General features: G+C 46.7%; 1 protein-coding gene across 1 annotated transcript in view; it reads left to right on the top strand.

Annotated features, from left to right (window-relative positions):
- Nucleotides 1–14,267, top strand: part of LOC308581081 (kyphoscoliosis peptidase-like) — a 47,205-nt gene extending 32,938 nt beyond the window's left edge. The window contains exons 5-8 of the mRNA XM_081183546.1: nt 9,224–9,341; nt 10,845–11,006; nt 12,075–12,260; nt 13,528–14,267. Coding sequence (XP_081039672.1) covers nt 9,224–9,341; nt 10,845–11,006; nt 12,075–12,260; nt 13,528–13,606 — 545 coding nt within the window. The 3' untranslated portion in view covers nt 13,607–14,267. The remainder of the gene's footprint in view (nt 1–9,223; nt 9,342–10,844; nt 11,007–12,074; nt 12,261–13,527) is intronic.
- The last annotated feature ends 5,808 nt before the right edge of the window (nt 14,268–20,075 follow it).

The raw sequence follows: 20,075 nt of genomic DNA, 5'->3' as shown, positions 1-20,075 counted from the left end.
TTTCCAAAGCTGCTTTGCACAGCCCTCAGAGCATGGGGCTAGTTGTCAGGATCCTCTGAAGAAATGCAGAAACCAGGGACCCATTGCTAAGCAGGATGCCACCCCCTGCGTATCAACGCAGAACATCCCGTTCAGTTGGGCTGAGCCATGGCACTCCTGGCAGAGTTCTTTGGCGAGCTGAAACTCAGTACTAAGTAGAATTGCCCATCCCTTCAGGAGAGGGGGCGATCTTTCTGAGCACTAAAAAAGGAGGGAGAAGTTTCTTCCCTTCCCTGTGAAGCCCAAGCTTGCTGAGTTCTTAAAGAGAGAGGTGGCGGCTCCCAAAGGCTTCCCCTCTTCCTGTTAAGCCTGATCTCACTGCAGTCCTATATAAACGGGGGGAGACTCACCAAGACCATAGCTGTCAACTTTTCCCTTTTCGTGCGAGGAATCCTATTCGGAATAAGGGAATTTCCCTTAAAAAAGGGGGAAAGTTGACAGCTATGTCCAAGACTGTAGTGATATTAGGCTTTATAGTCCTCTTTCCCTCCTCGTTTTTAAGCCTGATGTCTCTTTGTTGGTAGCGAAAGGGATTTTGACGAGGGCAGCCCTGTCAAATGAGCAAACCAGTGATATTTTAGGGAGCAGGCTAGCAGGCGGGGCCCATGACTTACATCATAGGAGCCTACACAACACAAAACACTGTTGCTGTGTGTAGGTTTTATTTTATTTGGTTTTTTTATCTTATAGTTTGGAAATGTACATCCAGCCCCCCCCTTTAATTTTTTTTTGGGGGGGGCCCTAAGAGAGTGGGGCCCTAAGCTATAGCTTGTTTACCATATTTTTCGCTCTATAAGACGCACCAGACCACAAGACGCACCTAGTTTTTGGAGGAGGAAAACAATAAAAAAAATATTCTGAATCTCAGAAGCCAGAACAGCAAGAGGGATCTCTGTGCAGTGAAAGCAGCAATCCCTCTTGCTGTTCTGGCTTCTGGGTTAGCTGCGCAGCCTTCATTTGCTCCATAAGACGCACACACATTTCCCCTTACTTTTTAGGAGGAAAAAAGTGAGTCTTATAGAGCAAAAAATATGGTAGTTTATACGTAAATCTGGCACTTCTCCCGCCCCTTATAACACTAGGTTCAAGGAAGACAGAAGATAGTACTTTTTTCATGGAGCACATTGTTAAACTATGGAACTTGTTCCCACACGAGACAGTGAAGGCCCCGAAACTTCGATGGCTTTAAAAGAGCATTAGACAGGTCCTTGGAGGAGAGGGCTATCAATGGCTACTAGCAGCTGGAGGCAGAAATGCTTCATTGCTGGAAACCACAGGAGGGGAGGGGAACTGAGCAATGGGGACACCTTCTGTATCTGCACTTCCCCACACAGGGAACTTTGACGCACTCCAGCGCTGGTTTGCTAAAACATGTTATGCTCTCCCTTTTGTTTTGACTTCATGGATGCTCTTCTTATCCTAATGCCAAGGTCTCCAAGCAAGGGTTTGATAAACCCAGATCAAGCCGCGCTCTTCCCTCACCCCTCCAGCTGGGCATTTCATTCCTGGCTCAAAGCAGTTCGCTGTTCCTCCAAGGAGTGTCTCGAGCGAATTAGTCTCTACGGCAGCAGAACTTTTTCTCCAAAGCAGAAAAATAATAATCTCCTGGACGTCTCCGCTGAGCACCTGTGCCAAAAAAAAGGTAACCAAAGTATCTTAATTTGATTGCGTTTCTTAGAAAGATGTTTATAGGAACTTTCACATTAGTAACTGGTGAAGTTTTGCAGGCTGGAGTTCTAGGAGAGTTTGCAGTCAAGAGCTCATTCCATGAACTTTGCAGGTCAGAGTAACAATTTAGCACACTCCTCCATTTCATGAGGTCAGTGTGAGGCTGCAAGTGTAAATGTTGTGGGCTAGTAACTTGCGGGCTTATTTGCTAAGTTACAGTAAGTTGCTAGGTTTGTTAAGTTACATTGGCTTTAAACACAATATGCAAGAATTCTCCTGGTTGCTCAACTGAGCTGTGAGGTGCTTTTGTATCCCCTGAGGTCTCTCCTAAAGAAAAGACATGTGTGACTGTGTTGCTCTTTTATAAGAAAAAGAAACAAAAAAAATTAAAAGAAAAGAAAAGAAAGAATATTTTGTTGATTATTGTCCCAAGTACGATGTGGGAATTTTGTTCTTGTGCCCTCCTTGCTCCTTGCGTTGGCAACTCAGCCCTGTGCCAAGCACAAAGAAGCTTTTCCATTATGTCCATTTTGGACTTCCCACGGATTGAAAAACCCAATATTTAAAGGGCGGAGGTCCAGGACATCACTGGGATGGGGAGGATTTCGTGTGGATGCCACTTTAGGCTGCCATCAGGGAAAGCAGAGAAAGCTATTTTAGGCTGCAACCCTAACCCCACTTGCCTGGGAGTAAGCCAAACCAAATTCAGTGGGACTTATTTCTAAATAGACATGGTTAGGATTGCACCCTTAGAAGGCAGTCTCAACCTACATAGTGGGGGGCTGTTCTCCATAGTAAAACTGTTGTGCTTCCATTTAGTGGAGCTGGATTTAGAGTGGTGCCAGTAGTTCCCCTGCATATGTATATATATGGACGCAGGTGGTGCTGTGGTCTAAACCACTGAGCCTCTTGGGCTTGCCGATTGGAAGGTCGGCGGTTTGAATCCCCGCGACAGAGTGAGCTCCCATTGCTCTGTCCCAGCTCCTGCCAGCCTAGCAGTTCAAAAGCACACTAGTGCAAGTAGATAAACAGGTACCGCTGCGGTGGGGAGGTAAATGGTGTTTACGTGCACTCTGGCTTCCATCACAGTGTTCCATTGCGCCAGAAGCGGTTTAGTCATGCTGGCCACATGAACCGGAAAGCTGTCTTCGGACAAACGCCAGCTCCCTCGGCCTGAAATTGAGATGAGCATCACAACCCCAGAGTCGCCTTCGACTGGACTTAACCATCCAGGGCCCTTTACCTTTAACTTTACAGTGGTACCTCGGGTTACATACGGTTCAGGTTACAGGCGCTTCAGGTTACAGACTCCGCTAACCCAGAAATAGCACCTTGGGTTAAGAACTTTGCTTCAGGATGAGAACAGAAATTGTGCTCCAGTGGCGCGGCAGCAGCAGGAGGCCCCATTAGCTAAAGTGGTGCTTTAGGTTAAGAACAGTTTCAGGTTAAGAACGGACCTCTAGAACGAATTAAGTACTTAACCTGAGGTACCACTGTATATATAAGTTGGTTGCTGATGGTTTAGTCATTGAATCGCTTAGTAATTCTTTGAAGGAGACAAGATGCCAAACCACAATTTCCATGATTCACCAAGAAAAGATGGGGAACTTGAGGCCCCCCAGGAGTTGCAGGCCTGCATCTCCCATCATCTGACACCATTGGCTCCGTTAAAAGGTAAAGGGACCCCTGACCATTAGGTCCAGTCATGACCGACTCTGGGGTTGCGGCGCTCATCTCGCTTTATTGGTCCGAGGGAGCCGGCGTACAGTTTCCAGGTCATGTGGCCAGCATGACTAAGCCGCTTCTGGTGAACCAGAGCAGCGCACGGAAACGCCGTTTACCTTCCCGCTGGAGCGGTACCTATCTACTTGCACTTTGATGTGCTACCGAACTGCTAGGTTGGCAGGAGCAGGGACCGAACAATGGGAGTTCACCCCATCGCAGGGATTTGAACCGCCAACCTTCTGATCAGCAAGTCCTAGGTTCTGTGGTTTAACCCACAGCGCCACCCATGTCCCTCATATTGGCTCCATTAGCTGGGGCTGAATGGGGGTTGTGGATCCGGCTGCCTCTGAGAAGCCACAGGTTCTGTTGTTGCATTTAAGGGCAGCTATGAAAGTCAGGCTGACATAAGGGCAACAGATTGGGGATTGGCTCTCTGGGGCTCTGCAGAGCTGTTTCCCACCAGTCCCAGCAAGCATGGAAGATGATCAGGGACAATGGGAGTTGGAATATATGCGTTAATGCACATCTCGTCTCATCCCAACACAAACATTTTGTAGGCTTTCAAGATGGGAGGAGTACAAGCATCAATGCTGCCTCGGGAAGAAGATCTGTATGGTAAAGAGAAGTTCTTTCTTATGCTCTTGTACGGCTATTGATCCGGATCCTCTGTGTCAGCTGCAGGGAATCTTTGGCCCTCCAGATGTTGTTGGATGACAGCACCTGTTAGTCCCAGCAAGCGTGGCCAGGGATGATGGGAGTTGTAGTTCCCAGCATCTGGAGGGCCAAAGGTCCCCTACACCTGCTGTATATATTAATAGTACTTCTCTTAGTACTTAGCAGTGCTGCGTATCTTGTTGTTGTTGTTTAGTCGTTTAGTCGTGTCCCACTCTTCGTGACCCCCTGGGCCAGAGCATGCCAGACACTCCTGTCTTCCACTGCCTCCCGCAGTTTGGTCAGACTCATGCTGGTAGCTTCGAGAACACCATCTCGTCCTCTGTCGTCCCCTTCTCCTTGTGCCCTCCATCTTTCCCAACATCAGGGTCTTTTCCAGGGAGTCTTCTCTTCTCATGAGGTGGCCAAAGTATTGGAGCCTCAGCTTCAGGATCTGTCCTTCCAGTGAGCTCTCAGGGCTGATTTCCTTGAGAATGGATCGGTTTGATCTTCTTGCAGTCCATGGGACTCTAAAGAGTCTCCTCCAGCACCAGAATTCAAAAGCATCAATTCTTCGGCGATCAGCCTTCTTTATGGTCCAGCTCTCACTTCCATACATCACTACTGGGCTGCGTATCTTAGGAAATCATTTTATGAGCCCGTCACTCAACCACCCAGTGGCGTAGCTAGCCGTTCGGGGGCCCAAGCAACCATGTCACTCCCAGGAGAGATGCGTGGCTTGGGCGCACTGCAGGCCCCACAGGAAGTGCTGCCCCCTGCGGTGTGGCGCCCAGTGCCTCCCCCCCTCAGCTACACCTCTGCACCCACCTCTTGAGATATCCTGGGAACAAGGCTTGAATGGTAAAAATCAACTGCGCTCAGTGTTATTTTTCTAGACAAAGAGGTGCCAGAACTCACCACGAACGCTTCCCTTGTTCCTTTACAACGGCACCTACCCTGAGAGGTGGTGGAACTCAGTTCCAGTGAGTTCTGGCTGGGGAAATAGCTGCACTATATTTTTCCACTCTTAGGCTGGAGCTACCGTTAGGCCAAGTGAGGTGTCTCAGATGCTCCAGAGAGGCAGGCAGCAGTGAGGTGTCAGAGAACAGATCAGTGCATGCTATGCAGTCTGCCCTTCGCCCTCAAAGTAAGCCTGTTCTACTCAGGTGTGCTGGAGAAAATCTGTCCCATCACCTGTGTTTGGGTTTCTGTAAGTGGATCAGGGCTTCAGTATGTGGCATGTGGGTGGCTGGGTACATTTTCTCCCTCACCTCAAGCAGCCCTGTTTGTGTTATTGTTATGCTACTATTATAGTTCCTGAAATGAGCTTGCAGTTGACGTTCTGTTGCATGCATATTGCAGATGGAGGCAGTGAAATTTGCAGCCGGGATTAAGGGATGCCAGGCATTCCTATCAAAGCCAGATGTTTGGCGCAAAGAGGGCTTCTCTAAGGAGGTACCAGCTCTTCCAGTGAGAAGTGCAAACAATGCCATACGCCCTGTGTACTCTACTCAAAATGGTCTTGCAAGATCAGATCAAAATCCTACCTTTTAAGTAGAGCAACGTTGGTCACAGCTGAAGCGCCTCTACTCCCTGCTGCTGTGTTTCACTTGGGGAGAAGCAGAAAAGGCTCCCTATCTCTATTCCCTGTTGGTTCCCTGTATTCCAACCCTTTAAATCACATCCTTTGCTCCCCCCTCCCTTTCCCCACTGTTTCTAGAATGACTTTTCCATTTTTGTTCCTAGATTATCCATGGGATAAATCCAATGAGAAATCAATACAAATAGACTTGGCAAAGTTTAAGGAACTGGATGCCTATGCACAGAAGGTATGCTGTCTCTTATTGCGATATAGGCAGCAAGGAATTTGCTAGGATGCTGCGGTTTTTATGTGCTTTTGGAATTTGAGAGTGCTTTCAAGTGTCCTTCCTGATAGGAGGCAGTTACTTCTGTTCAGATGGAAGGTCCGAACTGGGAACATCATGAGTCACAAGACCCTGCGCCTGTTTTTCAGAAAACTTACACAGTGGAGCACCTATTCACATGGGCTGCACACACCATGCATTTAAAGAACACCAACTCCCCCAAAGAACTATGGGAGCTGTAGTTTTCCGCTCACAGAGCTACAAATCCTAGAACCCTTAACAACCTACAGGATTCTCTCTCTCTGTGTGTGAATTAAATGCATGTATATACATCCATATTTAGTTATTTTGCAACATTGCTTTGCTTACTGCTTTGATTTAAAAATTCAGAAGATAGCTCCAAAGTAGATTCGGAAGAGAGCTAGTAATCATAGGCAATATGAAAGGGTTTGAACAACTCCTCTCTCACAAATCACTTTCGATCGTATTTATACTCCCGACTGAAATTGATTTGGTAGCTTTTTCCTCTCCTCGGGGAATTCCGAGTACTGTACTATATTTCTGTGAACAGTCATTAACAGAAAATTTTCAGTGCCCTTGCCAAACCACAGCTCCCAGGAATCTCTGGGGGGCCTCGCAAGAATTAAACTGGCATAAAATTAATATACTGATGCAGTAATCAACCCTGGATTTCCCCCAGTGCTGTCAAGGGACAACAGTAGGGCCGGCACAGGATCCAGGGTTGCCTTGGCCCCTCCCTGCCCCCAGAATGCCCCCCATAGATGTCAACATTTCCCTTTTCTTGCAAGGAATCCTATTCGGAATAAGGGAATTTCCCTTAAAAAAAGGGAACTGTTGACAGCTATGCCCCCCCGCCGTTTGTACTTCCACCTACCCAAAGGTGCAATGGGCAGTGGCAAAGCTGCATGCTCTGGCACCAGGGATGGAGAGCAGGCGGGGGCATGGCTGGCGCCCCCCCGGGGGCATGCCGTGTGCCCTGAGAGCGTGGCACATCACCTGCAGGGGCGTGGCATGTATCCTGGGGGCATGGTGCCTGGCACGGTGTGTGTGGGGGTGCGTGGCGTATGTCGGGGACAGCCGCAATGGTAACCCCGTCCCCAATGGTGCTAGGGGCAGTGCGTCCCCCCCGTTCCTCTGCCAGTGGCAATGGGGAAACTCTGCACTTGTGGGGAGACAGTGGCAAAGAGTATTTGGGTTTTAGCTGAAGATTGTAGAAATAACATGCCTGTGAACCCCGGAAAAAGCAAAGGTTAATCATGCTTCTCCCTTCAGAACAACTCCCCCCCGGGTACATTTTTGCCAAGTATAATAAATTCTTTGATTGATCAGTCAAGTAAAACACATACACCTAATCGACTAACTGTGCAACCCTGAGTGGTTTTACACAGCCCCAGTGAATTCAGCAAGAGACACTCTTGTAAGTGCACACAGGATTGCACCCTAAAATTTCTTTAAACAAGTAAAGGGTAAAGGACCCCTGACCAGTCATGACCGACTCTGGGGTTGTGGCGCTCATCTCGCTTTATTGGCCGAGGGAGCCGGCGTACAGCTTCTGGGTCATGTGGCCAGCATGACTAAGCCGCTTCTGACGAACTAGAGCAGCACACGGTAACATCGTTTACCTTCCCGCCGGAGCGCTACCTATTTATCTACTTGCACTTTGACGTGCTTTTGAACTGCTAGGTGGGCAGGAGCAGGGACCAAGCAATGGGAGTTCACCCCGTCGTGGGGATTCGAACCACTGACCTTCTGATCGGCAAGTCCTAGGCTCTGTGGTTTAATCCACAGTGCTACCCACGTCCCTTTAAACAAGTAGACTTAGGTAGAAGGAAGGAACTGGTACCCCCTCCTCCATATTAACTGCTTCCATTTACCTTCTGTGAAACAGGTGGATTTCAAGAATAGCGTGAAAAGCCAGGTGAGAGTCTTGCTCAAAAAAGCCCACAGTGACCTGGAGAAAGTGCGAGCCATTTGGATTTGGATCTGCTATCATATAGGTAGGTGGGACTGCCAACTTCCTGCATACTTGAGTCCTCTTGCCTCTGACAACTTCCGGTATTAAAAGACCAGCCTTTGTCACTGCCCTGCGCCCATGAATCCAGCTCTGTAGCAGAGTTCTTTAGCAGACACCCAGTCCAGTGATTGCCAGCCAAGGAAGATGGAGACATAGGGTCATATCAAACCAAGTTATATTCAGAGTAAACCGGCTGAAATCAATGGATGTAAGTAACTCATGGACATTAAATTCAGTGGGTCTACTCTGAGCATGGCTTATTTGCAGCTGACTCGGGCATTTTCACCATTTCATAGCCAGTCATGTCAGTTCCATTTGCACAAAGGATTCTGGATTGTAACCTGTGTGGATCAGTGATTTGGTGTTTGGCTCTCGCAGAGCTTGTTTGGGATCTCTATTCAGTCATGAAACTCAGAAGGGATCAGGAGGTGCTCACTGTTAACAGAAATCACTGGGTTAAAACTCACTGAAAGTCCGGAGGTAGCATTATTATCAATTTACGATGGGGTGGAAGGTTCGCTGGCTATGAAACACTTGCTCACAAATTTATTGAAAGCTGAACGAATCATGATAGCTAGGAGGTGGAAGGGGCAAGCAAAATATAAAATGGAAAAATGGTATGAAGAGGTGTGGGGTACAGCTGTTAATGATAAATTAACATGTGCCATTAAGGTAAGACAGGGAATATGCAGGAGAAATGATTTTGAGGAGATATGGAAGGTGTTTGTAGAATTTGTACTGTTAAAACGGAAAGGGGTCAAACCATCGCTAGAGGTGTTGAAATTTTGGGAGGTTGGATAGTTACAATGGAATGGTCTTGGGGGTGGGGTGCACATTTTTATTCTTATTTATTTATTCTTATTACTTTGTCAAAATAAAATAAAGGTCACAGCACGGGGTAGGGGGAGAGGAGGTGCCCGTTGAGGCCCCTGTCTCCAGACTCCTAACCCTTGCACCAGTGTGCATTTTAATTTGGCAACAAGACCCTGAATCTAAACAAAGCACCACTCTGGCAGATTTACGAGTGCTTCCATACTTTCTCTTTTGAGGTGCGATTCAATCACATACGGGCAAATTCATGTTGTGCAATTAAAAGTTCATTTGGAGCTCTTGCAAGACAAGCCACCCCACTCCCCCCATCAGATTTTGTCAACGAGGAAAGAGATTGAGAAACATGCTGGAAAGTGTTGCCACCCCACAAGCAAATCGGAATAGGTGCTCATTGTCTTTATTTCTACAGAATATGATGTGGAAGGCTGCTATAACCTGGACAAGCTGTGTTTTAAGCCAGCTGATATCCTTCTCTCAGGAAAGGCTATTTGCGGTGGATATGCTCGACTCTTTCAAGCAATGTGCAGGTAACATCTACAGTGCTACCTCGGGTTACATACGCTTCAGGTTACATATGCTTCAGGTTACACACTCCGCTAGCCCATAAACAGTGCTTCAGGTTAAGAACTTAGCTTCAGGATAAGAACAGAAATTGGGCTCTGGCAGCACGGTGGCAGCAGGAGGCCCCATTAGCTAAAGTGGTGCTTCAGGTTAAGAACAGTTTCAGGTTAAGAACGGACCTCTGGAACGAATTAAGTACTTAACCCGAGGTACCACTGTATTGGCTCCAGCCATCATGGCAAGTGGTTGTTACTTGGCTGTAGTGATAGGAGATCTGGAAAGCCACAGGTTCTCCACCCCTTGCCCTAGGCAGCTATCTCCACACTTAGGCGTGATCAACTCGCATGTGACAGCCCCCGGAAATAAGTAAATCAATAGATTCTAAGCAAGAAATGGCGGGAGAGAGCTGCAGAGTCCTCATGGCTCACGAGGAGACCCTCCCCAGAACCCAAAGAGGACTTCAGTGGGAGCGGAGGAAGCCCCAAAGAGAATGGAGGCACAGTGGGGCTTTGTTTAGGTTGCTCAGCCTCCCCACCTAGTAGCTGACACATGTCACAGCGCGGCAGCAGCTGCTGCTTTTCCACAGGTCCTCCAGCCAGCTCTAGAGCTTAAACTCTAGTTGAAAAGAGTGTTGTGTGGAGGGAGAGCAGGAAAAAATGAGCGTTTTTTTAGTGTGTGCTCCCTACTTACACAGGGACACGGGTGGCGCTATGGTCTAAACCACTGAGCCTCTTGGGCTTGCCGATCAGAAGGTCGGTGGTTCGAATCCCTGCAATGGGGTGAGCTCCCGTTGCTCGGTCCCTGCTCCTGCCAACCTAGCAGTTTGAAAGCACATCAAAAGTGCAAGTAGAGAAATAGGTTCCCACTCCGGTGGGAAGGTAAACGGCGTTTCTGTGCGCTGCTCTGGTTTCGCCGGCTCCCATGGCCTGTGAAGTGAGATGAGCGTCGCAACCCCAGAGTTGTCCACGACTGGACTTAACTTTCGGGGGACCTTTACCTTTACATTTACCCTACTTACACAATTTTTGCGCATGGGGTTCCGGAACATGATCCACCACGTAAGTGGAGGAATGCCCACCCTGTGAATGATCCTGAAGCAAACTTGCATATATAGGGTTGCATTGAATTGAGTAGATCCATTGGAATCAGTAGACTTAAAAACTACTTGAATTTAATGGGTCTCTTCCCTGTGTGACTTAGTTCCTCATCCACACTTACCTTTGCTCTGTGCTTTATAGGCACAGGTCCTGGCTTCCCAGGGCCGTGTCCAAATGTTGTTGTTTCATCCCAGGAAAACTTGTGTTTTCCTGCCAAATTGGAGCAAATGACAATCTGTGGAGAACCTGATTGCTGTTTTCTCTGATCCAGCAAAATGAAGGACGGCCACTCCAGCCTATCAAAGCAGTGAAAGCAACTGCTTGTCCTCTTGATACGAACGGTGTTGCTGAATACCTTCCTTCCCCTCTCAGTATTGCAGGGATACAGTGCGAGTATTTGAGAGGCAGCTGCAGCGTAACGGGGAAGAGCAACCATGCCTGGAATGCTGTCCGCATTGGTGGAAGGTGGCATCTCTTAGACTGCACCTGGGGAAGTGGCACTGTGGATGCTGCTTTTAGCAAGTTCACTTTCAGGTACGTTGTTAGGCAGTAGAAAGAACAGGCAGAGCGTGGGACACACTGAGGGTATAGCAGAAGAAGAGGAGTTTGGATTTGATATCCCACTTTATCACTACCCTAAGGAGTCTCAAAGAAGCTAACATTCTCCTTTCCCTTCTTCCCCCACAACAAACACTCTGTGAGATGAGTGGGGCTGAGAGACTTCAGAGAAGTGTGACTAGCCCAAGGTCACCCAGCAGCTGCATGTGGAGCCTCACTCACCTCACAGAGTGTTTGTTGTGGGGGAGGAAGGGAAAGGGGAATGTTAGCTGCTTTGAGACTCCTTAAAGGGAGTGAAAGGCGGGATATCAAATCCAAACTCTTCTTCTTCTTCTTCTACATTGGCTCCCAGTACATTTCCGAGCACAATTCAAAGTGTTGGTGCTGACCTCTAAAGCCCTAAATGGCCTCGGCCCAGTATACCTGAAGGAGTGTCTCCACCCTTCATCCTTCAGCCTGAGGTCCAGCTCCAAGGGCCTTCTGGCAGTTCCCTCACTGTGAGAAGTAAAGGTTACAGGGAACCAGGCAGAGGGCCTTCTCGGTAGTGGCACCCGCCCTGTGGAATGCCCTCCCATCAGATGTCAAGGAAATACAACAACTATCTGACTTTTAGAAGACATCTGAAGGCAGCCCTGTTTAGGGAAGTTTTTAATGTTTGAAGTTTTATTCTGTTTTTAATGTTCTGTTGGAAGCAACACAGAGTGGCTGTGGAGGCCAGGCCAGATGGGCAGGGTATAAGTTATCATCATCATCATCATCATCATCATCATCATCATTATTAAGCCATGGGCATGGAGTGTCCTGATGGCAGGGATAGATACCATCTATTTATCCTCTTTGAACAGTTCTGGAGTGCTATGCTTATTCTGGGCTACATGTGTAAAATCTGGGGATTCTGGAGGCTGGATTGTTGCAACACAGCAGCTTCCTCAACCAGGTGCCCACCAGCTGTTCTGGACCACCACTCTGTTTGCCTGTCTGGCCCTGGTGCTGATTTAGGCATTATTCTGAAATACTGCACTATTGCACCTTCTCCTTTTGCAGTTACGATGAGTTTTACTTCCTCACCCACCCCGCTCTGTTTATTGAGAAGCACTTCCCCGAAGACCCCAAGTGGCAGCTTCTGAAACAGACGGTGACACTGGAGGAATTTGAAGATCAGCAGGATCCTGACTTAAATACAGAAGGACTGACCGTTGCTGTCATAAGAATACCAACCACTGAAAATGGGTAAAGTCAATTAGAAGCATCTGTCTTGTTCCCTTTGATTATCACAGTTACATTCACAATCAGCCTCATGTATTTCAAAGGGGAAATGACACATAGCACAAGCTTTTACTGCAGTGAACCGGAGGCCCATTCAGAGGTCCTGGACTACAACTTATCCAGAATGCAGCAGCTAGACTGGTGACTGGGAGCGGCTGCCAAGACCACATAACTCTGGTCTTGAAAGACCTAAGTTGGCTCCCAGTATATTTCCAAGCACAATTCAAAGTGTTGGTGCTGACCTTTAAAGCCCTAAACGGCCCCGGTCCAGTATACCTGAAGGAGCATCTCCACTTCCATCGTTCTGCCTGGACACTGAGGTCCCGCACCGAGGGCCTTCTGGCGGTTCCCTCACTGCGAGAAACAGTTACAGGGAACCAGGCAGAGGGCCTTCTCGGTAGTGGCGCCTGCCCTGTGGAATGCCCTGTCAAGGAAATAAACAACTATCTGACATTTAGAAGACACCTGAAGGCAGCCCTGTTTAGAGAAGTTTTTTAATGACTGATGTTTTAATGTATTTTTAATCTCCTGTTGAAAGCCGCCCAGAGTGGCTGAGGAGAGCTGGCTGGATGTGCAGGGTATAAGTAATAAATTATTATTATTATTATTATTATTATTATTATTATTATTATTATTATTATTAATCTCCCATCATCCCTGACTATCATGGGACATAAGAATTCAGCAATATCTGGAGGAAATCAGATTGGCAAAGGCTGGTTTAGCACACCACCCCAGACTCTCAATGGTGGTTAACGTTATGAAGTTATAGAGTTATTATAGAGTTGGACGGGACCACGAGTTTCATTTAGCCTAACCCCCAGCAATGCAGGATTATTATTTTTGCCCTGTGTGAGGCTCAAACCCACGACCCTGAGATTAAGAGTTTAAACAAGCTAGCTGGATGAGACATGGTTTAAAGATGGCTTATCAAACCAAGCAACCATGGTTAACAGTAAGCATAGTTCATCAGATTTGGGTGAGGCAACGAGCTGTGGTTAAGCCTAACCAGGATGTAGTTTCCAAACTCTTCATCGCTTGTGTAGAGGGAGGAGTTGGGGAATGTGTGAGCTTGCTTTGGCTCATTCCCAGCATGCTAAACCATGGTTTCACTTGACATCTGAACTGGGTCTGTAAGTATTCCAAGCTCAACCTTAGACACCTTGGTTTGCCCCTATTGCTGATTTAGATAATGTTGCTAAATACTGCACCATTGACCTTTCTTTTTCAGGTACTATGTGGTTTACTTCCTCAACCACCCTGTTCTGATTATTAGAACTTCTCAGAGGATCCCAAATGGCAGCTTCTGAAGCAGACATCTGCACCTCCAGCAGCTTGAATGTCATCCGCCTTCCGTGTTATTTGATATCCTTCAAAGATAGTCACTTGTCTTTGGCATCACTGCTAAACTGACCATGGTTTTGATGCATAGGGTTTTTAGCTTGACACGAATTTTTTAAAAAATGAAATATATGTATAATACATATGACATGATACTTGTTTCAATGAGCTCTGAAGTATATGCTAAAATCGATTGCAGTATCTATTTACAAATTTACAGTATAACAAAGAAATTGGTGAGATGTTCCAGGATTTCTTTTTAAAGGCCATATCAAAAAATGAGTTAAGTGGGAAACCCTAGAATGATTTTGAAAAGCAGAGAATGAAAGGGTACAATTAATGTTTAGGCATAAACTTGTTTGTATAAAAATGTGTTAAAATAACCCCCAATCATTCAATTTCCAGACTTTCAGAACTTATATCCTTTACAGCACAGCAACACATATCATTAGCTTTTTATTCACCATATTCTTGAGACACCCTAATGTGGTCCTATCCATTCACTTAAAGTAGTAGCAGATTTTTTAAATATAGCAAACAGTAAATAAAAAGAGTACAATCCATAAATTGGTGCAAACCTTTGGGGCTTGCCTTTGATTTCCCAGTGTGTTTGTAAAATGCAATAAAGTTTCACTGTTCTCCAGCAAATGTGTCTTGTGTTTTGTTCCTCTTGCACGATTCAGTTGTTTAATATGTGGCAATCTAACAAAATTACAGTCGTACCTTGGATCCCGAACGCCTTGCATGTTGAACATTTTGACTTCCAAACTTGGAAGTGAGTGTTCCAGTTTGCGAACGTTCTTTGGAACGTGAATGTCCAACGCGGCTTATGCGGTTTCCGATTGGCTACAGGAGCTTCCTGCAGCCAATCAGAAGCCATGCCTTGATTTCTGAACGTTTTGGAAGTTGAACGGACTTCTGGAATGGATTCCGTTCGACTTCCAAGGTATGACTGTACCTACAGCATGATCACATCTTACGTGCAGAGGCATATCTAGGGGTTCTCTATATAGAGGTGAAGGGGGTAATGTCCTGGAAACTGCTGCTACTTAGGGGTCTGTTATGTACTGATTTGAATAGGATCCAAAAGGCAGCAGTCTGATTGTTCCGAGAACAATAGGGTCCAGAATGCAGCAGTCTGATTGGTCCTAGAACAATAGGGTCCAGAATGCAGCAGTCTGATTGGTCTACAGGAGCCACCCAATCCAGCTCCAGGTGGAAGTGAATCCGCAACCTGATTGGCCTACAGGTGAATCCCGGAATTAGCCAATCACGTGGGGCCCATTGTGTAAATAATGTATATAAAGCAGACATTCTGGGGGAACTTCCATTCCTCCTTACCACTATGAGCTGAATAAAGAGCATGGAATCCACTCTCGACTCCGAGTATATTTCATGGTCCAAAACCGATACATTTTTACTTAGCTTTAACACGTTGTTACAACTGTTATTTTATAGCACAGAGCAACAGGGACAGAAGGAACGATGAGAGAAGCGATGACTGGCTTCACGGTTTTTCCCAAATCACGGTTTTTTTACACAGCACTCACACACATTGTAATGTATCACCATGATTAACATGACACTGTTTCCACGATGTGGACTTCAAACTTATTTCACCACCCCCAAATGTATTGATACATTGCCCAGCCTTAAAGTAAGTGTGTGCGCTCTATGCAAAAATCACCACTTGGGAAAAACTGTGAAGCCAGCTAGTGCCTCTACATAGCTCCATCCTGATTTCAGACAGGGTGATATATTGGTATATTGCTGGTGATCTATCACGATTTTGAAAACCAGGTAACATCCAGCCCTCCTCTCAACCCTTGTTATTCTTTGAAAAGCATTTGTCTAAGTTTGCTTAAGTAAGTGGCTTAAAAGTGTGAGTTAGATTAAGAAAAGAGGAGAAATGATTCCCTACAACAGGTAATTTATCAGTTTTCGTGAAAGGTGTCAACTTTGAGAGAAAGCAGTATTATTCGTGATGGTTAAAAGGTAAAGGGACCCCTGACCGTTAGGTTCAGCTGCGGACGACTCTGGGGTTGCGGCGCTCATCTCGCTTTATTGGCCGAGGGAGCCGGCGTACAGCTTCCGGGTCATGTGGCCAGCATGACTAAGCCGCTTCTGGCGAACCAGAGCAGCGCACAGAAACGCCGTTTACCTTCCCACCGGAGCGGTACCTATTTATCTATTTGTACTTTGGTGTGCTTTCGAACTGTCCTAGGCTCTGTGGTTTAACCCACAGCGTCACCCATGTGTAAGGCACCTTACACATGATTAAATTCAAAGGCAATTTGGCATTTCTTCATGACTAGCAAAACCATCATTTTCAAGACACAAGCCTAGTAAATCTGGAACTAATACCTGATGATCTGATAAAATCAAGAGTCTTTACTTGGACTTTGTTATTTTAACTAATCAGCAGACAAGAAGCCATGACAGGCCCAGCTGCAAGATGTTCCTAATTAGCATTGGGCAGGTGTCCTTCAGCCTCCGGTACAAGCCTCAAGATAAGGAACTGTAAATCCCCAGGCAGCTGGCAGTTAATACACGAGACAAATTCTCAGAAGCTCTGATACTTCCCAGAAACCTCATCTACCTACGAACCTAAGTTGGCCTTCATCTGCCCCCTGCCAAAGACCCCACAAGGAAACAGTCCAAATTCAAACAGAACCATCCAAATTGATAATTAGCATATCACAGGATTTTACAAAATCCTGACAACCTTCAGAGGTGAATTTTTGTATCTCTAGATCGGGGACCCACCCCAGGGTTTCTCGTTTGGTCTGTGAGGCTGTTTTGGACAAGCCATAGCCATCCACCCTACATTTGGGTGTAGGTAACGGTGGGGCTTGGCACTGTGGGTTAAACCACAGAGCCTAGGACATGCGAAACAGAAGGCTGGTGGTTCGAATCCCCGCGACGGGGTGAGCTCCGGGTCATGTGGCCAGCATGACTAAGCCGCTTCTGGCGAACCAGAGCAGCGCACGGAACACCATTTACCTTCCTGCCGGAGCGGTACCTATTTATCTACTTGCACTTTGATGTGCTTTCAAACTGCTAGGTTGGCAGGAGCAGGGACCGAGCAACGGGAGCTCACCCCATCACGGGGATTTGAACCGCTGACCTTCTGATCGGCAAGCCCTAGGCTCTGTGGTTTAACCCACAGCGCCACCCGTGTCCCTTGGAGGCCTAGTAGAGAAATATAAATTCTGCCCTTTTCTAAACCATACCAAGGTTGAGTAACCTAAAAAAAAACATATAACTGCTAATAGTTACACATAGTTAACGTAAGTTTCATTGTTCTAAGCTCATCTGATTTTGTTCCTAACAGAATATTCCATTTGTCAGCTCACCAAACGAGAAAGCTGAACTATGAATACAGTTAAAGGTCATTAAACTATTCTCTGTTTGCTTGGGGAGGGCTTTAGCTGAATTTTAGGGGGGGCAGGGATGGATAGAGCAATTCCAAGTCATTTCCCACGTCACAGTCCTGATTGTTTTACTCGAGTGTAAAATGCCATTTTGAAAAGCTGTAGCCAGATAATGAAACTTTGGGATATTAGATTTAAATATATATATACAGAACATGTTAACTATGTATGGAAAATGAGTTTGTCGGTCGCCTTTTTCATGTAATTATCCTATAATCTATCTGGAAGAGGAGGAGATGGAGGAGAACAACTTTAACATCTGTGACTGTGGTTCCCCCAAGAACGTCTGCACATTCCAATGTTGTTTTGCCAAAACATGTTTTGCTTTCATTTTTGTTTTGTCCTCCTGGGTGCTTTTCCCATAGCTCTTATCATAGTGCCAAAGTCTCCCTTATCTAAATATGTGCATGAAGGGCGAAGCAGCTTCTGCAAAACAGAAGCAGATGTCGCTTTCCGTCGTCTATCTTGATCCATCAAGGCTGTTCTACTGTGTTTATGAGACATACTGTGTCTGCTTGCCCAGGATAGCTATGTGGGCCTCGCAGGGGCCAGATTAAACGTATTATATATATTTCACTGCTGAGGGAGGGTGGCACACTGCACATGCTCAGGCACTCGCTTGTTTACTATCAATGGAACATGAGAGCTAAGTGGAAGCTCCACGCGTGGTACCTCTAAACACAAGGCACAAAAGGCAAAGTGTGGGGTAGATGCCAGACCTCTGAGCCTCTGCTCACAAAAGCTGAGAGGCAGACCACTAGGGACTGTTGGATAGAAAACGCTGAGCTAGTCTGATGCAGCAAGGCAGTTCCTATGTTTACACATTCCAGGCCTGAACCTTGCAGTCAAAACAGTTTGGAAATAAACCCCAAGGAGGAGGGTGTATGCAAACTCGCCATTTTTGGTGCACGTATGGGAAGTGTAAGGAACACGTGTTCACCAGTTACAGTGGGACCTCGGGTTAAGTACTTAATTCGTTCTGGAGGTCCGTTCTTAACCTGAAACTGTTCTTAACCTGAAGCACCACTTTAGCTAATGGGGCCTCCTGCTGCTGCTGTGCTGCTGGAGCCCGATTTCTGTTCTTATCCTAAAGCAAAGTTCTTAACCTGAAGCACTATTTCTGGGTTAGCGAAGTCTGTAACCTGAAGCGTATGTAACCCGAGGTACCACTGTACAGTTAAATTTTTCTCCTTTCCAGTCTTCCATTGCCCCACATCTGTCTCTTCGCCTCCATCCAGAATCGGACTGGATCAGAGAGCAAAAACCTGTCAGGGCTAACATTGTGTTTTCTATGGTGGCCTAACCAGATGCCTCTGGGAAATCGACAAGCACACTATTCTCTCTGTCCTTGTAACTCAGGACAGTCCTAGCCTGTATACAGGGCCGGATTTAGGTTTGATGAGGCCCTAAGCTACTGAAGGTAATGGGGCCCTTTATATGTCCAGCTGCCCTTTGTCAACAAACTGTTGCTGTTTTTTGTGTTGAATATATGCTATATGGTAATTTATGGACCTAATACATGGGTAGGCAAACTAAGGCCCGGGGGCCAGATTCAGCCCAATCGCCTTCTAAATCCGGCCCATGGACGGTCTGGGAATCAGCGTGTTTTTACATGACTAGAATGTGTGCTTTTATTTAAAATGGATCTCTGGGTTATTTGTGGGGCATAGGAATTTGTTCATTCCCCCCAAAAAATATAGTCCGGCCCCCCACAAGGTCTGAGGGACAGTGGACCGGCCCCCTGCTGGAAAAGGTTGCTGACCCCTGACCTAATAGGTCCATAAAAGGTAAAGGTACCCCTGACTGTTAGGTCCAGTCGCGGACGACTCTGGGGTTGCGGCGCTCATCTCACTTTACTGGCCAAGGGAGCCAGGTTACAGCTTCCGGGTCATGTGGCCAGCATGACTAAGCCACTTCTGGCGAACCAGAGCAGTGCACAGAAACGCCGTTTACCTTCCCAACAGAGCGGTACCTATTTATCTACTTGCACTTTGACATGCTTTTGAACTGCTAGGTGGGCAGGAGCAGGGACCGAGCAACGCCGTCGTGGGGATTCAAAGTGCCGACCTTCTGATCGGCAAGTCCTAGGCTCTGTGGTTTAGACTACAGCGCCACCCGCGTCCCTACACAACACAAAACACTGTTGCTGGATGTAGGTTTTATTTTATTGGTTATTTATCTTATATTTTGGAAATGTACATCCAGGTTTTTTTTCCTTCAAATTTTTTTTTGGGCCCCAATAGAATGGGGCCCTAAACTATAGCTTGTTTAGCTTATATGTAAATACAGCACTGCTTGTATACTAGCGGCTGCCTGCACTGCTCACTCTGCTAAGCCTAGACTAACCAATCCAATAGCAGTCCAACCCCTCCGACAATCCAATATTGTGTCCTACATTTCTAAACCGAAGAATTGATGCTTTTGAATTACGGTGCTGGAGGAGACTCTTGAGAGTCCCCTGGACTGCAAGAAGATCAAACCTCTCCATTCTGAAGGAAATCAGCCCTGAGTGCTCACTGGAAGGACAGATCCTGAAGCTGAGGCTCCAAGACTTTAGCCTCCTCATGAGAAGACAAGACTCCCTGGAGAAGACCCTGATGTTGGGAAAGATTGAGGGCACAAGGAGAAGGGGGCGACAGAGGACGAGATGGTTGGACAGTGTTCTCGAAGCTATGAACATGAGTCTGACCAAACTGCGGGAGGCAGTGGAAGACAGGAATGCCTGGCGTGCTCTGGTCCATGGGGTCACAAAGAGTCGGACACGACTAAACGACTAAACAACAACAACAACATTTCTAAGCAATGAAAAGTTCTGGAGCAGAAATTCAGGGAGATGGGGTACCAGGGCTAGGGTGGCTTGTAAACATATGGCTGATCTGTTTGGACTGAGATTAGGTACTCAACCCACAAACCTCTCTTTTCATTCTTTGCTTGAATTCCCGGAAACCCGGAATTCCCCCTCATTTTCTAAACCGAAAGCGCAAGCATTTCCTTCACCCTCTAG

The sequence above is a fragment of the Podarcis bocagei genome (assembly GCF_964188305.1).
Source record: "Podarcis bocagei genome assembly, chromosome: 2".
Lineage (NCBI taxonomy): Eukaryota > Metazoa > Chordata > Lepidosauria > Squamata > Lacertidae > Podarcis > Podarcis bocagei.
This window is presented reverse-complemented; position numbering and strand designations above follow the sequence as displayed.